This window comes from Augochlora pura, chromosome 1, assembly GCF_028453695.1.
Source record: "Augochlora pura isolate Apur16 chromosome 1, APUR_v2.2.1, whole genome shotgun sequence".
Classification (NCBI taxonomy): Eukaryota; Metazoa; Arthropoda; class Insecta; order Hymenoptera; family Halictidae; genus Augochlora; species Augochlora pura.
Genome location: NC_135772.1, coordinates 12,117,630 through 12,139,168, shown reverse-complemented (window position 1 = coordinate 12,139,168; position 21,539 = coordinate 12,117,630). Strand labels below are relative to the sequence as shown.

General features: G+C 35.8%; 1 protein-coding gene across 2 annotated transcripts; it reads right to left on the bottom strand.

Annotated features, from left to right (window-relative positions):
* Nucleotides 1-11: 11 nt before the first annotated feature.
* LOC144472439 (vesicular glutamate transporter 2) lies at nt 12-21,110 on the bottom strand. 2 transcript variants are annotated; one of them, XM_078185546.1, is made up of 12 exons: nt 20,903-21,110; nt 11,361-11,444; nt 10,443-10,501; nt 9,910-10,124; nt 7,984-8,220; nt 7,653-7,737; nt 5,197-5,420; nt 4,818-4,967; nt 4,600-4,732; nt 3,934-4,089; nt 3,771-3,856; nt 12-3,126 (listed from the first exon to the last, which is right to left on the bottom strand). In XM_078185546.1, the coding sequence occupies exons 2-12, from the start codon at nt 11,384-11,386 to the stop codon at nt 2,908-2,910; spliced, it is 1,590 nt and encodes a 529-aa protein (XP_078041672.1). In that variant the 5' UTR covers nt 11,387-11,444; nt 20,903-21,110; the 3' UTR covers nt 12-2,907. The 2 variants fall into 2 exon arrangements, with proteins under 2 accessions (XP_078041672.1, XP_078041664.1); XM_078185538.1 differs by lacking the exon at nt 20,903-21,110 and adding an exon at nt 16,193-16,907.
* Nucleotides 21,111-21,539: the final 429 nt, after the last annotated feature.

Genomic DNA, 21,539 nt, shown 5'->3' with positions numbered 1-21,539 from the left:
ATACACAAATATTAATAAAATTATATGTAATTATTATTTTTCATTTACATACACATATGTACATATATATAATATATATCAGTATCAATAATTCTTCCCATGGAATTCATGGCGATAGATAGACTTATGTAGTTACACAATGGTAAAGTTTACTTGGAAAACCACTAATGGTCTGCCGGTATCTCCTTAATTTGTTCATCGACAACGATCATTGAGACGTAGGTTTATAGTGAGTGCCTTTTGGTGAATGGAGTGTATAGATTTTTTTTTCTATTCTGATCGTTTTTCAGTTAAGACTTCCAAATTCGGTCAGAGAGACGTACATGTAGACAGTTACAATTTCGATTGAGACTATTTGTTTGCTGAATCACATCGAGTCTATCAAAAAATATCAAAGGAACACTGAACGTTGTCGCTACGCGTACAATTCATGTTTAGTTTGTACACGTATCAGTGCGAGGAATTGATTCCACGTCAATTTATGTCATGGTGTAATTCTCATTGTTCACCTTCTACAGGCTATTAAGTACTCGTCTGAATCTTAAAGTACTTATAAATAACGAGTAGCCTGCGGATCTATGTAGAAATTCTTATTTTCATCGGTGACGTTACAATTATCAAATGAGGAAATAATTTGTTTCGTATACTTTAATATTAGTGTTAAACATTTTCTTATAATCAACAGAGTTACAAATGCTGTGATGCCTACAGATCCGCAGCCTAACGATGAGCAAGAAGAACTGTGTATCTTGTCTTATCCAAATGGGAGTAGTATAAAAATAATTACAATTACGATCATGGCAAACGATCGTCTCTTCACTTTTAGTGTGTATGAACATGTGTTTCTGTATGTGTACATTACGAGTGGAATTACCTAATTGCGAAACAGAAACAGAATTAAAATTCCATAGAAAACGAAATGTCTTCGCTTTTTTACTCGGCAGCTTTCAACGAGCTGCCAGCGATCGGTGATTAATACTATAATCGAAGTAATGATGAGATAATCAGAACGTAAGTACTAAATAAGCTAAGTGCGTTCGTCGTGTCCGAAACAGACCTTCTCCTAGGAGATATAGAAAAATCATCAAGAACCGAGCCTAATATAAGGCACTAATTAGTTTAACCCTCTGCACTTTAGTTCGGTTTCAACGAGTGCGCTCTTGTTCAAGAATATAGAAATACATGGCAAAGTCACTTAGTTATTAATAATTTGGTTTTCAATATTATAAAAAAACAACTAACAACTAAATTTTGATTTATTACCTGTCGCTTATCCCGATTGCTACTCTTTGCTATGACGTAGAACGCAGAGGGTTAATATAACATCTCTGTCTTTTTCGTTTGTACATTATACTTTCTTCCCTCAATTGTTCGATAATTGCGGCGCAAGTACTTTTCATATGAAACTCTTAGAAATTTCTTTCTGTATATAGCGTGTCCGTAAAGTATCTTAAAACAATACGCTTCGTTCTACAATTGCAATACAAAGAAACTTAACACTACAGCTACCGGACAAATTAAAATGACTTGCTCCTAATCTTTCTTTATTAGAATTATTAAAATTATAAAAATGTTCCTGATAAGTTCTAGCATTAAACCGACGGTACTTGTTTTAAACAGAAAAATTAAGAACTACTACTCGCAATTCTACGCCTTCACTGTCACCTGGTCCTACGATCGGTTTTTCGAAAGAGAGATCTAAGACTCACAAATGGTCACGATAACTGTCCACCACTTTCCTGTGACTCATATATTACGAATAAACTGCAGATTTATGGCACGTGTCAATTTGCAAAGTACAGATGTATTAACGAAATTTGATAAATCAACAAAATCTTCCTTTACTTTAGTTTGCGTAAAACAATTAGTGAAAATGGAAATTAGTGTAAGGATCTACAGTCAAGTTATGAATCTAAAGAAATTCAGACAAGGTGGACCACGGCCTCTTCTTTGAAGAAATAGTTAATTAATTAAATAGAAAAGTATCCGCGTTAATAACAACGTGAAGCACGAGTTCCAAAGGCGACAGACATATTTCTTATCAAACAAGATGTAATCATTCAGTCTCCTCATTCTGTCATGTGAAATGACCATCCCATGAGTTTACGCTCAAGAAATAGTACAAGTATGTATCTGCTTTGGTAACAGATGCTTCAGTTTTTTCACGAGATCTATATTTCCTTATCTGCTACGATCAGAATGAAATCGATTGGTTAGTTGAGACCATCTTTCTTAACTTGTTTTATGCTGTTTCAATACATGCATGGGCATGCCTCATTTGACATTAGAAAAGTATTGCCCTAATTATGCCCAATCCTTTATTTTCCCCTTTTTTGTCCCAACATAAATATAATTTTAACACTTGACGTATCAAATAATCAAACATTACCAATCTGACCACGTCAAACTTACGTTATCTAACTTTTGACAATATCAACGAAATTCTACTCTACTCTGTACGTATATCAGAATCGGCGATCCTTCAACCTAAGCAACCAGTCGATTTTCAAACGCTTACAACAATCGATGCAGTAGAGAGGTATTTCATCACAGAGAATATAAGCGAGCACCACGCTTGTTTCAAAATCGTCTAAATCAACTTAATTAAATAACGCTGAGAGCATTTGTGCTTTCTCGAGAAACGCAAAAAAGGACGACACTGAGGCGTAACATGTCATCCTCATCAAACTATTGTTCGAATGTATATACCCTGACTGCTCTTCAGTAATCCACTCCATCAAGGAATACGGAAATTATTTACACGGATATAGGAACGTTTAAAAAAAATAGATGTTTGCTCATGTACACAGGCAGAATAAGTTTTCTCTCGCGATGCTTAGGAAGGGATATTTCTAATTATCTCCGACACGTGATCACAACTCATGTGTTCCTTGCGACTCAATTTTGTTACGCTTCTTCATTCAAATTCGACTTCACGATTTTTCCATTCTTCTGAGAAATATCATTCAAAGGCTCGAAATCTTCCTTATCAGACTGTGGATACTTGAGATCGGGATAGTTCCATGCCTGAATATCTGCAGTTCCGAAAATCTGATAGACAACATAGGTCCCGCAGGCGACACAAGCGCTCACGCCGAAAACTTGCCTCCAGGCATCGAGAGCTTGCTGTAGAGAGAATTATTCTATGACCCCTTACTGTATAATAACGAGTCAAACTCATGAGTGATTGTTTGTTCAAGATGATGTATCCATTTTATTTAAATGTAATAAAGTTCTGCTGTTTCGTTATATATATATATATATATATTTAAAGATAAAAGAAGGTCTAGACGTAAAATAACTATGAATATAAATTTTTATACAATGTACATGACATATCCATGGCAATTTTTAACACGTTCGTCGCCGCGTCACCCATATCTGGATGACAAGTATGCTTTTATGAGGGCCACGTCACCCAAATATGGGTGACACTCTTCCTTATTCAAGATTTTACTTATTTAATTTATGAAAATCCCATTTCTAGCACAGGAATTTAATGAAATAAGCACTGGAAAATGTAAAACATATAAAATAAGAATACTAAAAATTTATACATTATTATATTTGTTATACATTAATTTATATTTAATGTATAAAATATAACGTTATGATATACGTTCTGACTACCGAATTTGGGACCGGTAAGAAACTCGAGCGATTTGCGCTAGGCGACAAACGTGTTAAACCACCAATAAAAGACCATGTCTTACGAGTAAATTCTACCGAATGAATGAACGCTACTAAAGATAAATAAAATAGTTACTCACGCTATTCTGAGTAAGTAGTCCAGCTACAATAGGAGATAGGAAACTAGCTGACATGTGAATTGTCTGTGCAAATGCCAATATCGGACCTGTGAAGAAATAATGGAACGTGAAGTACAAATTTTGCAGAAGATACTTAAAGGATAGATAAATTGTGTTTACTTACCAGCAAAATTTGGCGCGATGTCAACGATGCTTGCCATCGCCCCTGCATAGGCAGCAGTGATAAGAGTGACAGCTATGAACCATACTACTAAAACGAGAATGATATCACAACCCAGATAACCGATGAGTACCAATAATATTCCAGGAACCACTTGAGCTGAAAGCGAAAAATCTCTTATTACTCGAGATCATCATTACATAGAGAAATATAAATATTTCAATAACGTGTTGGATATAACATGTATCGAACAGACGGTATTTCTAAATGATAGAGTCGATGCGTACATCGAATATTTTTAAACATAAATTAATAGTTTAATTAAAGGCATTACTGAAAGTAGATCAAATGAATAAAATCGACGTTACTTGAAATAGCAAAACTTCGTCCGCACTAAACATATTGACCATTTATTATATGGAAGAGTAGCCAAATTTAGAGCAATGAAATTGATTAAATAGAACAATGAAAGAAAAATACTTACAACGATATTAACAGTACACGACGATGAACAATATATTAGGTATAGTTTAGCTATGTAACATGAAGAAGAAAAATGTTTGTAGTATTTTTACGAATATTATTGCAAATCAGGTTCAATTCAGGCGTTAGTCTAAATTTGGTTACCATTCCCTATTATAATACTGTCTTTCAATAGATAATGCTTACCGGCAGCGGTGAACACCTTACGGACGTTTGTTAGTGAGAGAATCTGCCGTGTGACTAGAACATCAGCAATATAGCAGAATGCTACAGAGCTGAAGTAGCTGCAGATAAAGGGTAACCCAGACAAAACCCCGTTCTGGGAAAAGGAAAACACGTCCGTAAGAATAATCTAGAAATATGTACAAAATTTGAAAAATTTTATTGCATAATAATATACGTACTGCTTGGATACTGAACCCTAGGACTGTTTTCATGTACATTGGTCCAGAAATTATGAAAACATAGTGTACCCATATTCTACCGAATGTGGTGATTCCAATCGACCAGGCTGCCCATGATGTTAAGATATGCTTCCATGGAACTGGCATACTCTGAAACAAAATATAAGAGTCAAAGACTACATTAAACATTGTTTACTTACTTTTATTGATTCAAAATTAAATAATGAAACCATTGTGACGATTCAAAACTTAGACAATGTTTAATCATTTTTATTGGGAAAACTATAATGATGTATTAATTTTAAAGTCTTCTACACCTATTCTTATGTATTAAAAAAATATGTTAAGGTTATGTATAGATATTATATCTGAACAGTACCTCCTGAGTCCTGTGGACTTGGTTTCCAACACTTTCTTGAATATACCGTAGCTCCTGCTGCGATATTCTTGGATGATCGGCGGGACTGTCGAAAGCAAAGAAGTACCAGAAAAGGCACCAAATGATGCCAACGGTGCCAGTCGTGTAGAAGACCAATCTCCAGCCAAAGTGAGCGATGATGAATCCGCACAGTGGGTAGGTAATTCCGATGCCGAAGCTGAACCCTGAATATAGATAATCTAGACGTTAGGAGAGGCTCACCCCACGACCCGGAAGGAAGCTGAAACATGATGCTTGTCGAATGGCTTCGCATTGGCTCGTGTACGATTCGTTCTTGTCGACGATCGCTCTTCAGCGGTGGCGCTATATTTCACCCTGTAAAGCGATTCAAGTAGAGACTTAGTACGAGAGGATGATGGCGAATGCACGGCGAGGTAGCTATAGTATGACAATGAAACTTCTATACCTGAAAATATATCAAGAGTGAGTAAACTCTTCAATCATAGTTACCAAAATAGTTACAGAGTGGATTTGACCAAATTCAATAGAATATAATTTTTAACTATTTCTGTTCTTGCTAAATTTGTAGTATCTTTGTTCACTGCATCCGTACTGTTGGACTCTTTTGCGAAAAGAGAGACTTGAAATGAGCATTCAACCTAATATAGCTAATTCAAAATAGTTCAATTTTATGTCGAGCATCTTCTTTCGCAAAACAGGCCACAGTTCAGATCTGACTTAATTACATAAGCATATGTGAGTACTGGTAGTCTGCACGAATTTTAAAGTATACTGTTTTCACATTCAGCCTTGATTATTAACATGGTACAGCGTTTCATGGTGAGTTGCGTGAACATTCATTCTTTTGTCGGCATGTCAGTTGGTGCAATGAAACAGAGTATTCGAACATGATCAAAAAAATATCCGGAGAGTTTTATGAGTTCAAGTTATTGATCTTGCTGTTTATCGAAATTAGCAGAGGATTGCTCCAATTTACACATAGCAAGGCTAACTCGATAAGTTTATGACACAAAGAAACGGAAAGATGGAGACATAATAGAAATAATATACTCGTAATATGTATGGTAAAATTCCATTTATTCGAATAAAACTTTTTAGTCAGTTCCTAATTAATTAATCTGTCAAGCGGTGTTTCTTAACAAAGTTGATTGAGGTTATCAAAAGTTTCAAATATAGACTTATTTGATTTACTTATCAAGCTATTGTCATAGACTAACAATGTATTCAGAAAGGATCGTTGTGTAAACTTTGATGAAGTCCTCAATTCGAAAAAACTGAATTAGCCGAAATTCTATTATATGGACAATTCAGCAAAAACTTCTCAAAAACCATTGCTGGAATATAGCTTACTTTACCATTAATGACAAATAACTAACCAAATTGTTTACAGATTAGATACAAATCTCAAAAGTCATAAAGACTTATTGATTTTGAGTTTTATCTGGACCATTAACGTTGGAATAACTTAAATCTATCAGCCATGATAGTTATGTACTTTTATTCACGAGACCCAGTCATGATATTGAAGTCATTATCAATTACTATAAAAAATTTAATTCATTGATAATTTTCACACATCAGTAGGTGCGCATAAATGGAATTCTACAATAACAGTAAAACTTATCGTCGATTAAGCGCGTAGTATGTATGTTCAAGAAAGTTTGAGTGAGAAGGATGATCGGATAATGCGTAATTCCTTGGAAAAAAAAATAAAGAGTGACGAGCACGGATTTCTCGTAGAACGTTCGGCACCGGGGCACATACAAAAGAATGATGAAAAATAACAAGCATTACAAAACGTGTTCCTCGAGCCCGGCTGATTCTACCAGCTGGAAGTATACTCGGCCTTTCTCATGCTGTTGAGCGGTCGCTGTTGAGTATACCCCTCGGTCCGGCGAATGCAACCACGTGGAGCTTGAATGAATCAGAAACAAAGTGAAATGTCCGTCGAAATGAGACCGTGTTATCTCGTATTCGACCAACAAACGTGATCTCGTGGTCTCGAACCGTGAATTTTGACTGAAAAACAAAGAATTTTCTCATTCGAACTTCCGTTTCTGAAAGAAGCGTGCCATTAGTATTCCACACAAATAACCCAGTTTTGTTTATCTTCCGTTTGCTTTTGTTTCTTTGTCTGCCTATTGTTTTCAAGAGGAGACACTATGGTCTGGTACACGCTATTGATTCATTCCCGGTTCAGTCTCAGTTCGGCCTCGGTCCAAACCGACGTTGATTCACAGTTTTCTATTATTGTGCACGATACTTGTGCGGTAATGCGAACACGATAGAATTTTGCTGGACCAAGACCGAAACGAGACTGAACTGGGCACGGATCGATAGTGTGGCTCGAGTCTAAAAAGAAAACGGATGTATCGAAGTTTCACTGTAACAAGTAAGAAAAGAAAAAATCTATGTGTTGCCAAGAGGCAATTTACCTTGGAAGGAAGACATGAAACGAGAACGTTCCACAGGCGGGATCCAATGTCCGACGACGGCATACATTGCGGGCCACGTGAGTCCCTGAAAATACCAATCACCATTATTTCAAACAAAGTAGCAATCGCGTTTTGAATTAATCGATTTTAGAACGTCAATCATTTCGTTGATTAGTATAGAATTTATTACAGAGTAATGATTTATTCTTAACATTAGAATTATGGTTTACTAAGAATAAACCATTACAAATTATCAGCTTGTATCCTTCAAATTCTTTACTACCAATCGATGAACACAAGTTACATTTCTTTCCAAGTCTGAAAAACTTACACTTGCAACGCCCTGTATACTCCTGAGAGCAATTATGAAACCATAATGGATCCCCGCCGCGGTCGGCATAAGCAGACTGCAAATCGCTGTAATTAGCTGCGATCCGCCGAAAACAGCTTTAGTGCCGAAGTACTGCGTGAGCACACCGCCGACCACTTGGGACAATATGTAGCACCAGTAGAACGAACCACTGATGGCGGATTGTATGGTAGGGCTCCATTCGAATTCCCCTTGTTCCTGTTCGACAAATAAACAGTGAGTTATTCGCCCAAACTAATTCACCAACGCTCGGTTTAACATTTACGAATCTGACTGGCTAAAATTTTTAATTTTGTCGATTGGAATATTCTCTACAGTTATCAACTATTCGAAGCTATTAAACGCCGACAAAACAGTACGATTGGTTTCATCTTGAGAAAAGTTAACATCTATCAGTTAGCTGAACAATCAGGAAAAATGATCGATCGCGACTATCGGAAATCAAAATCGCTTCGTCGATTTCATAACGATCATCCCACAAACGTAGAACGATTGCCTCTACCATGATGAAAGATTGCAGCCAATGATTTCTGCTAAATAAACCAAGTTTTACGTAAGGGCTTATAGACTGAGTAGTGTCCTCATCCGGACGGCTGTAGCGTAATCGGTCGCTCTAATCGTTCTATCAATTTCAGCACTGCCATTTATCGAGTCGCGGAGGCGGCAATTATAGAGTTTCCGCCGCTACTAAGAATCTACGGCATAAGATCGCGGTGATAATTATACACGCGGTGTTACGTGAACGGATTTTTCAATATCTTGGCTGTAAGCTTTAAAACAAGAGCGACAGCACGTAACGTTATCCTCGTGATTAATAATGAAAAGCGACGTCTCCTTGAGTAATGTGGTTTTGAAAGAACTGATGAAGACACTTCTTCACAATTTTCATTGCTCATCGATTTAACTAAAGAATTATAAGCCAATATAATCTGGCTTTATACATCTAATCCTGGTTTTATACATCTATTATAAGTTGACTTTTAAAATATTTTCCTTCTATTTAGAAGAATTTTTTCCTTCTATAGTGCGGTATCTTGAATCAAACACAAGATAATTTTATTCCTTGCAAGTAATAGTATCAATAGGAACCACGCTCGAGATTTACAAACATATAATTAGCTGAATTGCGAATGATCACATAAGCCTTCAACCGCAAATGTTTTTCATTTCAGCAACAGTGTAGTATTACGCTGGAAGAATATATAACTTTTTGTTTACTACGATTTTTGTAAAGTCTATTACGAAAACTTCTTTTGCACAAAGATTCAAATCTTCTTAAAACAATAATGAGTGCGTAGCACATCTGTGTAAAATAAATTTAAACATTTTTGTAAATCAAATTATACCAGTTCCTTAATAATCTCACAAGAAAGAAATAATCATCATCATTAGAGAATAGTTTGCATAAAAATAGGCTTCATCTTTAATTTGACGAAAGTTGCAGTTCATGATCATTGATGAGTATAGGAAATGTCGCCCGTTCCAAGGAACATAATTTCGCGGTAGTTAATAACGGCGTTGCATAGTGGCTCAATGGCATAAAAAATGAATGTTTTAATAATTCTGTGCACACACTTTTTCATTACAGTTTCATACACGCAACATTAATTAAACCATCGCAATCAACAAAAATTTTCCGCCAATTCTCAATAATTCTAAGTATATGAATATTAAGAAATTGCAAGCGCGCAATTTTGGACTACAAATGCATCTACAGATAAATATAGCTGCAAGTATGCGACCGCCATAAAAAATAAAATGTTGCTATTTGATAAATGATTAATTATTCTACAATGTTATCCGTTTAATGACAAACAGTTCACGTTTGAAACATTCAGCATACGTGGAAACGCAATTCATGTTATAGATAGCGATCTGCATGCATACCTTATCCCAGGAGAGCGTGTCGTTGTTTGTAAAGGTTGCATTCGGTGTCGTGTAGCAATATTGAGAATCGACTGTGACTATAGTGTCATTGGATGTGGTCGATGGTTGCTTGACCATCGCTACCATGGCAATGTTTATGTCGTTTCTCATCATGAAGGAGACAGTGAATCCCGAGAATGACAGCATATATAGCACAACTCGCGCTGGTATCATATCTGAAAATGTGAATGTAACTATGTAACATTAAACTCAGCTCATGATAAGCTCAAATTTACTTGCGCCCTGCCATCCATAAGTATTAGAACACTTTGCACATTGTACGTGAAGTATCAATTATACAAATGTTCTAATCAAATAATTTATATCTACGGGTTAATTAAAAAAATCATATCTAGAAAGAAATATACTTAAACTGTTACACATATAAAGGTAAATTCCTGTCATTTTGAAGGATAATTATACTTAAAATTAAATTAATAAAAATATATCTATACACATTTTCTATACAGCTAATAAGTAGAAAAATCCATTACCTCTTAGTTTTCGCAGGCTGCATGCTGGACGTGTCTTACACATGGTTTGTTCTTCGTATCTGTATAAGAGATACAATTGATATTCTGACATAAATTAATGAATTAGTTATAATAGAAACAAAATATTGTGCACAAGCGTGTATCTATTTCTTTTTTCCAAAAATGGAGTAAGTAAACTATGATTTCAAAAGCGTTTGAAAAGATATCTTGGAATTATAGAAATGTTTGGAAATATAGTATTTAATACGAAACACCTAGCAAATATAAAGAAGACTGGGAAAACTTTATTTTTGTTAATAAAAATTTATATCTATTAAGTAGATAAATTGGGAATAATTGCATTTATACATTTTACTTCGAAATACAGAATATCTACATATTGTCAAATTATATTTATCCAAAAGATCAATAGCACAACTTGCTCTTTCAAAAACTGAATGGTGGTACAGTAATTTATCACATTATTCCTCAGTTTGTAAACAAAGATGGACAACTAGGAAAGAAGAAACACGATTATTCGAGCCTCGCGGCTTGTTTGTAACAACTATACAACAACAACAAAACAATCTTCGCCTAGTTGTCCATTTTCACCAGCCAGGTGAAGGACAATGTGAGATAAATTAAATTTTTTTAGATGGTACAAGTTACTATACAATATTCAAGAATATTTCATAATAACAACAAATTTATTTTTCACACGCACAGTATTCTCTAGAAGGAATATCCAATTATCTCTAAAATTTGTCACTTCTTAACTGAAATTTTACGGTGACCCATATTACTCTTTTTATGTCGTCTTTTTTTGCCCTATAAATTACATGAACGTCTATAGTCTACTTATCTATATGTTATCCCGATAAGGGTCGTAAAAATGAATTTGTTCAATATTTTAATTGTCAATAACAGTCTGTTCCTTACCTCCCTGTGTCAGCCATCTTGCTCATCGGTCGGTGCTTGAACGGACTTCCTTGTGCGATTAATGATCGGCAATCACCTGGAATTCTGAAACATGGTCGACAAAGAGCCAAATATGAGCAAGCTTCCTAAGCAGTTTAATAGAAAATAACGATTTCGACCGTGACTCGCGCAATTATAAATTACTTGTTAATTTAAGGAAGCAGTATAATCGATGCGGAAAAATTAAGCGATCGTAAATCTTGAGAACGATAATGGAAATTAATGGGACTGCGTTAAGCGACAGTTAAATTGCCTCGACGATTTAGCTATTAACCGCAGCCTATCACTATCATTAGGATCATCAGACAAGATTGCCAGTGCAATAGCAGTTGAGTAAAAAAATGCCGATTGCAAGATCGATGCAATACAAGGCTTGTTCCCCTACAAGATATAAGTTGATCCGCCGTCTCGCAATTCAACGCAACAAATTTCAGCAAGAGAACTGCCAGTATTTTTATTTATGTAACCTACTCGAGACGATCTCACGATCTTATGGTTCCATCGGCGGCGACTGGATATTCTCATAAGCGCAATTTATACTGGTCACTAGTGGCCCTAATTAAGCGCTTGTTTCTCATTCCAACACTTGTAAACAACAATTAAATAATGCCAGCGTTAGTCATATAGCGATGCTCGTTCATTAGAACAGGCGAACGTAACCCAGAATGATTGCGTATGCTCAAAATTATACGATAATTATGTACAATCATAAACAAAATAATCCGTTCTTTACACGTTACGCGAGTTTCATCAAATATGATACAACGTAACGAATCGCTGATTAAAAGGAAACGATATAAAGAAGCTTGAATTAACTTTTCTCATTATAATACTAATAATTTAATTTCTTACATGTGCAAATAACTTAATCTTACATGTAATTATTAATTCATTACACGTTGATAAACACGTGTTCATTAACACGAGAAATACTTTTAGTTATCCACTTAAATGACCTAATTAGTTTGAATATTCGAAGTTATAATTGTGAACAGTAAAAAAAATCTCTTGTACAAAAATAGCAAAGTAAGACTAGTTCAAACAATCTCATACATGACGAAGTCGAACATTTGTCTTACAAAACAAATATCGCCAATACAACGCCAGTTACTATATCACTTCAAAGATAAATTACATAATTCAACGAAATATTCATTGAACAATTACTTACACGGTGACAGAAGTTCTCATTCGTTCGATCGAGCAAATGAATTTACCTAGTGCCCTAAATACAGCGAATTTTATGGAACTTTAATCGTGCCGACTCGAATGCTCTTTGCATGAAGGCGAGGGCGAACACCGCGTACCTTTATTAGAGCTTTCGGATCGATGATGCCGCAAGAATGAAATATCCCGTATTTAATAGTGTGTGGTCTACTTGTGGGGGCGCGATGAAATTCCGACACGGATCTCATATACCTGGCATTCGGTGAACGCGTTTGAAAATTCATCAGCTGACGAAGGTCGCAACACCAATCATGCGAATAACAGGAAGAAAGTGGCATCGAAGAAACCTTCGTCATCTCCTTTTTTGCACAATAAATCATGACTTTTTCTCTCTTGGATTGTACGGTAGTTCCGACGATGCGAGTACGAGTGATGGCCACGACGTACCACAGTAATCGGATATCGTTACATTTTTGTATTAGTACTTGCACTACCAAACTAATAAAAATTGTTTCCTCATTCCTTCTTTCCTGTTACTAAAATTACCAAAATATTCCAATAAAAATTTTCTTAATAAACTTCCTTATTTAAGTGTACAAAATTTGTGTGTTTGTTAGAGAATAATGCACGTTAATTGCGTTTAGGACTTGCTCAGATAAAGAATTGAAATAAACACGATATATTTCTTAGATATAACTAAACGGAAATATACACGTTAGCGGTAGTGTAAATCATCGCGTAATCAAAATATCACCGGCGACAGGAAATTACGACACAGTACATTTTTCTGCTAACGGCGCATAATTCATGACTAATGTTTATTCATTTACATTGGGATATCACTTATAATTATTTTAATCATCTGAAGAGAGTGAATGATTTAAATTGTATATATTAAAGTGATGTCCCTACATCACTTATGATTAATCCCTATATCCCGGTATGATTAAAGAGATATAATTATAACTTCTTTTCACTTTTTAGCCCTTCTATGAACAACCAAATAAATAAGTCATTCTAAAGCTTTAGTACTTAAGATTCTTGGCACAAATCTTTACTCTGAAACGATTCATTGATGTTACGGTATTTTTGCAAAGACTCAAAGCAGTATTACATATATACGCCCACATGATAAAAGCGATAAGTAAAACGTGAAGTTTATCAATTAACTCGTATATTGAAGTCAAATTGTTAAGTGCCTAAATGACTGCATTATGGTAAAAAGGAATTTTCACATATTTTTTATGCAACAATCTCAGACGATATTATTCAATTTTATTACTTGTAGTGCTTCGTTGATCGACTATCCATATTGCTACCGTAATTAACAAAGTAAAATGTATTCTTAGATGCGAGTCGCAGATTTTTCAAAATCATCATGTATGGCTACTGGTCCATAATTATCATCTAAGAAAGATGAAACATGTTCGAAAACTTATGTTAAAACCGTTGCAATTTTTTATGACGCCTTTTCCTCCTTGAATCGATAATGACCGGTCGGTCACGTGCCTGGATGACACAGCTCTATTGTCCACTCCGTCCTTTCCCGCGAATCGTATCTATATTGTGTAATCGGACCTTGTCGATTGTAATTCCTCGTTATATATTTAACACGCGGATAGACAGAAATCCGTAATATGATTGGTATACGTATTGTACTCGATGAACGCACCGATCGAATATCATACACGATTAATCAAACACTGGATAAGAAAGAATTACTTCATGTAATGATATCTGTGTGACGGCCTGTATATGGATTGTAAGTACTCTAAATTAACATTTTGAACGCCAGACAAAAATGGAAGACAAAGTTATTTACCCGGTCATAAAATTAAATTTTTATTCTTATTTTATAGAATGTTTTCTACTTCTGGTTTGGATGTACAAGTGTTAATAAGATAGTATTTATTTCTATAATTCCGCTTCATAAAATAGAAATTAAATACGGAAGAATTCTAAGAAGACCAATGATGATACAGTAAATATTTATTACAATTGTTAAGACCGCTGTTCAATAAAATTGAGAACTATTTTCTCAAGCAACCCTCCAACAATTTCATCAGCTCGGAAAATTGCATCAGACGAGTGAAAGTTTAGGGGGTGGTTTCCCTGAACTAAATTTTACACAGAACTTTTCGAGAAACCGTTGATCGTTACATTATCATAACTGTCGGTTTTAATATGTCCATGGTTGATTTGCGAATACATGCACTTGCGTAACCAATTCCGGGTACGAGGCAAAACTGAATCATGTGGGCAATGCTCACAAGCGGCAACAATGACGTCGAGTGAAAATGTGCACGTTCCTGTGTGTAAACAGTAACTGAAACATGTACGTAAACAATTATACGGCGATGACAATGCTTTGGTCTCAAAGACGATGCCGCAAAGAAATGAATACCCGAACGCGACACGGCGTTGCACTTGCTGTGTTGGACGACAATTGTACGACACTTTGTATATTTCCACGTATCATGTATATCCTATTTATGATATATCGCTTCCAAACTGTGTATACAACTATAAAGCTTCAAGGAAATTTAACGCTAGAAATACAACTATCAAAATATTCTAATTTCGATTGGACAAATATGTAGAACAGTAATACAAAATTCGCATTTATTTTACGAAAACGTTTCAACGATTCATGTATTAATATTTGGTAAGACCTCCTTTTTGTTGATTCATATAATTTGTTTACGGATGAGCTGGCAGACAGTTCGAAAACTTAAATTTATTTTGAAACAAAAATACTGTCTTATAGTTACTCACAAGTATGAATAGCGGTGTTATCCTGTTGTGAGACTACAGTAAAAGTTCGGACGTTTACATTAAACTTAGTTCTGTACTCGAAATATTTTTTTTAATTTTTCTATTCAGTTAACATGTTCACGAACTTCAATGGCGCTTCATGAAACAGGGCCGTTTCTTCAATTTCCTGCATTTAATGTTCTCGCTCCATTGTAAAATACGGCGCATGTTCCTTAACTTTCTCTGTACATAATTTTCTTCAGCAATTTGTCTTACCGTTTCTCTTACTCGATGCAACTCATTAAATTGCACGCTTTATCATATTCTGTCATGACACGAGGCCTTCCAGTTCTTTTCTTGCTTTTTGACTTTTTCAGTACATTATGCACCGCTCAACGGCTTCTGTTTAATAATTTAACTATTCTGTCCTACTATTATATATCTATCTGATCAACTTCACGTTTGTAAAATTCTTTTCCACAAGGCATTACTTACTTTTCTTTGAAATAAATAGGTTTAATGTACGTACGAGAGATACATAAACACTTTTACGTTTTTTTGCAATCGTATAACTACTCACACGTACTGTAAGAGTGTTAAACAAGTAAGATATCATACAGTTTTCCAATGAAAGTCGGTTCATGATAACATTTCCTCCTATAAATTGTATTGTATACAATATATCATATATGGAATAAATGAAATACATATTTTTGCTTGCAAATATATAGAGTTATGTATTTACGCAGAAATACATAAACTGTCTTATATTATTGCCGTGTACATATAGATAATACCGACACATTGATGAAATGTTTCGTGTCACGCGAAAATAAACGATGCTCAAATTTAACGAGGTAGCGGCTACTTACAGAGAACCACGTGGCAAACTGTCCGACTCGAGTTCAGTGCGTTCTGATCGATTTCCAGTGAACACCAGAATGTTTACTTCACCACGTGTCCAAGAGACGTTATCACGAGCACTGATGAACTTCCACAAGAGCGTAAAACTGACTGAGTCCGCGACATCCGTGCGTGCCCTTTTATATTCAGCGGCCAACTCGTGACATCAACATTCGAGTCAACAGACAGCCAACCGGCTCTGTTGAGTCAACACCGAATTGTCAAGATAGGAAGCGGCGTTGCTTGTTCCAGTTGCTTGAGAAAATGATAGCAACCAAGTGCAGTCGAAGTAAAGAGAGCCTCGAAGGAGGAGTGGTGTCCGACTCGTATTGAGGCCTGAACGCTGAATGAGCTCCAGCAGGATAAGGAAGGGGCTAGACGTTATCGCGTGCGTTGGAGAACAGCCGCACTGAAAAGGTGACGGGACCACGAGGCATCGACTATCTTCAGGCCCCACCACCATCGTTCTTCAATTTGGCGTGTAAGTACAAAGGCCGCAAGGTTCGCCGGGGATCGAAGAAACGTGACGGAGAATTTGGTACGTTTCCTGGCGAGAATTTGCATGGATCGCGTCATCAAGAATAGATACCGATCGACGATTTGCGCGGGAGTTTTGCTTGTGCCAATCCGATTGCCGCGTCACATGACTCTGTAACTATGACTCAGTATAGACGATGGAAAGCATGACACCGGGCAATCGATGTTAATAGGAGCCCCATGACTGAACAGAGTTTACAGCCCGATTTACGTGGTTATAGTAATAATCGTACGCCTACAGATTGGTTATCACGTAATTAGATAATACCAAGTCTATGGGGTATTAAAAGTGAATATTTTAGCCTATTATATAGAAATAATAATAGTGAATTTATTCGGACTTTTACCAACACCCTGAGATGTAACTATATAGAGCTGACTTGTATCAATTGTATTCTAGACTATAACCCCCATATTAGTCATTTAATCATTCTATAATGTAGTGTATAAGCAAGGTGACTGTTATTATATTTTCTGAAAAACGCAGACTATATGCAAAAATAAGTAGAACACGTTCAAAATCATTTGAAATTAAAATTATCTTCCTGTCAGGGCAACATGTCTGTATTAAACCGATAACTGATGCTTTTGTTCGATTTCACGTGGCATACACAATAATTTTCAATGTTCGAAAACTTTGCTACAAACACCTGCTATTCGTCAATGATTTACTATTTCTTTCTGATATTTGCAAATACGTACCATACAAATTTTCATTCCGGTAATAAGAAAAGTCTACTCGTTATAGTCCAATGAAATAGAAATTTTCTTAGAATGCATACAAAAAACACGTAAAAAAAGTGTTCTTACACCAGAGACACCCTCATCCGTTCTATTATCTAATCATCGTATTATTTAGATACATTATCGTATAGTAAAGAACTTGAATGAAATGTTTAGATAATAGAATATTTTGGGAGCGGGATATTACAAAATTAATCCTGTGATAAGAGAGTCTCTACTGTATTTGTAAAATCTAAGCAATCTCAATTTTTTCACAAAATAAACTATTCGAAATTTTGCTATTAGAATCTATAGTACACTCTATACCCTACAACTATTGCTCTAAACGTTTTTTTTTTCAGACAGCTGTAAGTAAGTAAAAAATCGTGTATCGCGTTAGAGGTAACAATTACTGTTTCACTTTTCTGTTTTCTCATTTCTTTAAAAATATTTGCACATGCTAACAATTCTTCTTTCACTGCTTATTTTATTTTTACTATTCATATCATAGAACAGTCTAGATCGAAAAACGTCAAACACGTTCTTGAATAATTCGGAGTTTTTTGCGAGATTATTTAGTGTCATTCGGAAAAAATAAGGTAGATATGCTAACTTAATTCAAATTAGGTATTAAAAAAACTTAAATTTACGGAAAAATCAATTAAAACAATCAGAATCGCGTTGTTTGCAAAAAATAAATGTAGTTTTATGATTTGATCGACCCAAATACAAATCGTTAGAAGAAAAACAGCAATATCACACCTCCTTTTCCTGTAGACTAAGATAACTTGTTCTAATGTTAATTGCCACCAGCTTCGTCACATTCCATTCAATTCTGTTCCACGTTTTATGCATTCAACGTGCATTTGCGCCCGTGAAATCGCAAGGTCGTACCATTCTACCTGACGGTCGATTTTTGCAGTTCGATCGACGCAGCAACATATTATACATAGCTCGCGTTATTGTTCGCTGAATTGATAATTGTCGAGGTTACTAACCAGCTTTTTTACAGAGGTTTATCTGTCGAAAAGTAAAGATGTCTGCAATAATGTTTTTATTCCAAAAAATATAACGAACGCCAACATTACGTAATAAATAGTAATGATTTCAACTTTTCTATTATTTTTGGGCACCTTCAGGAATTTCCAAAATTTGCATTGGGCAATAAAATTTTTGATACAAAAATTGTATAAATTTGTATGGATCACCCTGTAAATCTACTATTAGATATAGAGTACCGTATATAGTTCAGAATTAACTTAAATTTTTATGTTATCATTAGTTGCCTTTTCCTTGATTTAACCAAACTGAAGACGAATTAGATTTTGATAAAGCAATTACAAAAATAAAGAACAAATATGTAGAATGTAGACGTTAGCAATGTGTCTAACAGTCACCAATATCGGTGAGGTATAATCCTGTTCTGCATAGTTATCAGATTGTTCCCTGATTATCCCGTAGAAAATGTTACGCAAATGCGATACATAATAAAGACCTTAGTGATACTAGAACTATATTTACACAATCTTAATTGAACAAGAGTTTATTATAAATACATATCACTGGAACCAAGGCCGAAAACTTTTTAATTTGCCACGTTTTAAAGTCATTGCGATCGTCGAAGTTCATCAAATAATTACAGTCTCCTGCATTTGTTCATACATGAATAATATGAATACTAAATGTAATCAAAACGTTATGTTATACACGTGTAGTATAAAAATATACAACATGTGGGTAGGTTTTGTGGGATATCTGGATCCAAGAACAGTTTAACAGAAAACTTATTCGATTAACGTTTAACGCAGATTTATAAAACATTCACCTCTTTCAAGTTTAGTATTTTATCTTCTGAATATTTCATGTTATCCGAGTAATTATGACCAGTAATATGCGCGGTTCTGTTGCACGGCGGTGTTGGCTTATTTAATATTTATTTATGGACCAGAAGAAAACTCTTATATAAAAATAGCAAGGTGAGATTAGTTACAATCAATTTAGTACGTGATGAAGTAAAAGATTCGCGTTACAATATTATTGCGTTATAGCATGCACCACGTCAGTATAATAATCCAGAAGTAAAGTAATTCGTAGACTCGCGTTGCAATTCAACTAAGAAAAATTAAAGAAAACTAAGAATTTCAATCAACAATAAAAATATGGAATATTTAAATAAAATTATTGTCAAGTAGTCGTATTGCTATAAAATGAAGTTATAGGAAACTAAGAAATAGCTATAGAATGAAGAAAAATTAGAAGAAAGGAACTGGGTAACATGAAACAACTTACAGAACGATGACTAAGTACTTTTACAGTTCTTGACGCAACCTATAAGCATGCGAAAGTAATTCGTTATCCAACCCATCGAATTAGATTATTTTGTAGACATCTTCGAAGAAATTATGGCGCGGACCAGCGTAAAATCGCGCATAAGATAAATGTTCGTGATCTTAAAGGTCCCGTTGATTTATCAACTCTTCGACTTCCGGTGGAAATCGATCTGCATTTATCTACACTCGAAGATGTATGAAATTTTATGTCAATTTTTTCCCCACTGTATCACTCTTCATACCTGAACTCTATCAATTCCGCAAGACAAATTGTTATTTCAGATTTCGAGAAAACTATTCCATTGATTCCGCGAATTACAGAGACCAACCATATTGATTTCTTCCCCCCACAACACTAATCTGTGGGTGTAAGTCCCTGTACAATCCATAATTCCACAAACTTAGAAACAAATACACTCAACTTAAAATAATGATAAATTAAACAGGGCAACACGCTGGTGCGCTTGCCATCAAATCCATCGGCACACACACACACTTACAGAAAAAATATCTCGACAATACCGCAATCGTTGGCTTGCGGAAAATCACAGTTTCGATGGTCTATGAACGTACTAATACCCGCAGTGTAGCAACGTGTCAATGACGTAACAAAAATCGTGAAAACGTACATTGCACAAAAATGTTATTATGTAGAATTGCAAGTTCCATCGCAACCGCGAGAATCCGTGTAATGTCATTTCTTTCCGTCAGAATAATCTACATAGGGACAATACACCCAGATATCTGTTATACCGGATATTGAGATAATGGACGTCGCCGATATCAACAGACCGGCACCGCGCATTTTCTCGTGACCAATGTCATCAGTTTTCGTCGAAAGTCACCGTGACCGACACATACCAACGATCGTGCGTCACCGGGTAACAAGAGATTGAAACCGGGTCGAAGAATCGTCGCGATCCTAACCTCAACGGGTAAACGCTTCCCGTCGCCGAATTGAGGTTATGTCAAGTCAGGACTAACTTCGCGAATCGTAGATCGTATATTCCACGTGGCCGTAGCCAGTGGCCTTCGGCCTGCGGCAGGGTGATGAGAAATTAGAAACGATCGATAGCGACGGTAACTCACCTCTGTCCCGTCTTTACGACCGACGGAGACCTTCAGAATTTCGACGGGTCGCTCGCGAGCAGGCATTTTCTTGGACACTCGTCCGCCGACGGTTTACGCATCCGAACTCATCGCTCCACGACGTAGCGGACCGTAACAAACAGATTCGATTGTCACACAGGAATACGGGGACACAGGAAACACGAAAACGCATCACACACGGGGTCACTTTCGTTACATACGAGCACGCTCTGCTCCAGCGTTTCGTCACAGCGCCCTTGCATTGGCTATGTTCCGAGTGTTTCGAAGCACGGGTCACGTGATGCTGCCCGAGCGCCGCGACGCAGCGGGAAGCCACGCGCCGGTCGATCGATCACACCGCTGGTTGCGTCGCGCGTCGCCTATGTGTGTCCTGTGCATTTAATCTTTACACCCACGTGTCACCCCGTGGTTCTAGGAAAAGTCAAATTTCTTGGTAGTTCTCTGTTTTCCTTTCGTGTTAACTAATATGCACAATTGTAATACTATTCCTGGTGCTATAAAAAACATGAAACACGATATTTTGAAAATAAATTGATATGTGTAACTTTAATCGTTTGTTACGCAAGAAATTATGATTATATCGCTGTTCGTATTATTTTAATTAGAAAAACAAGTC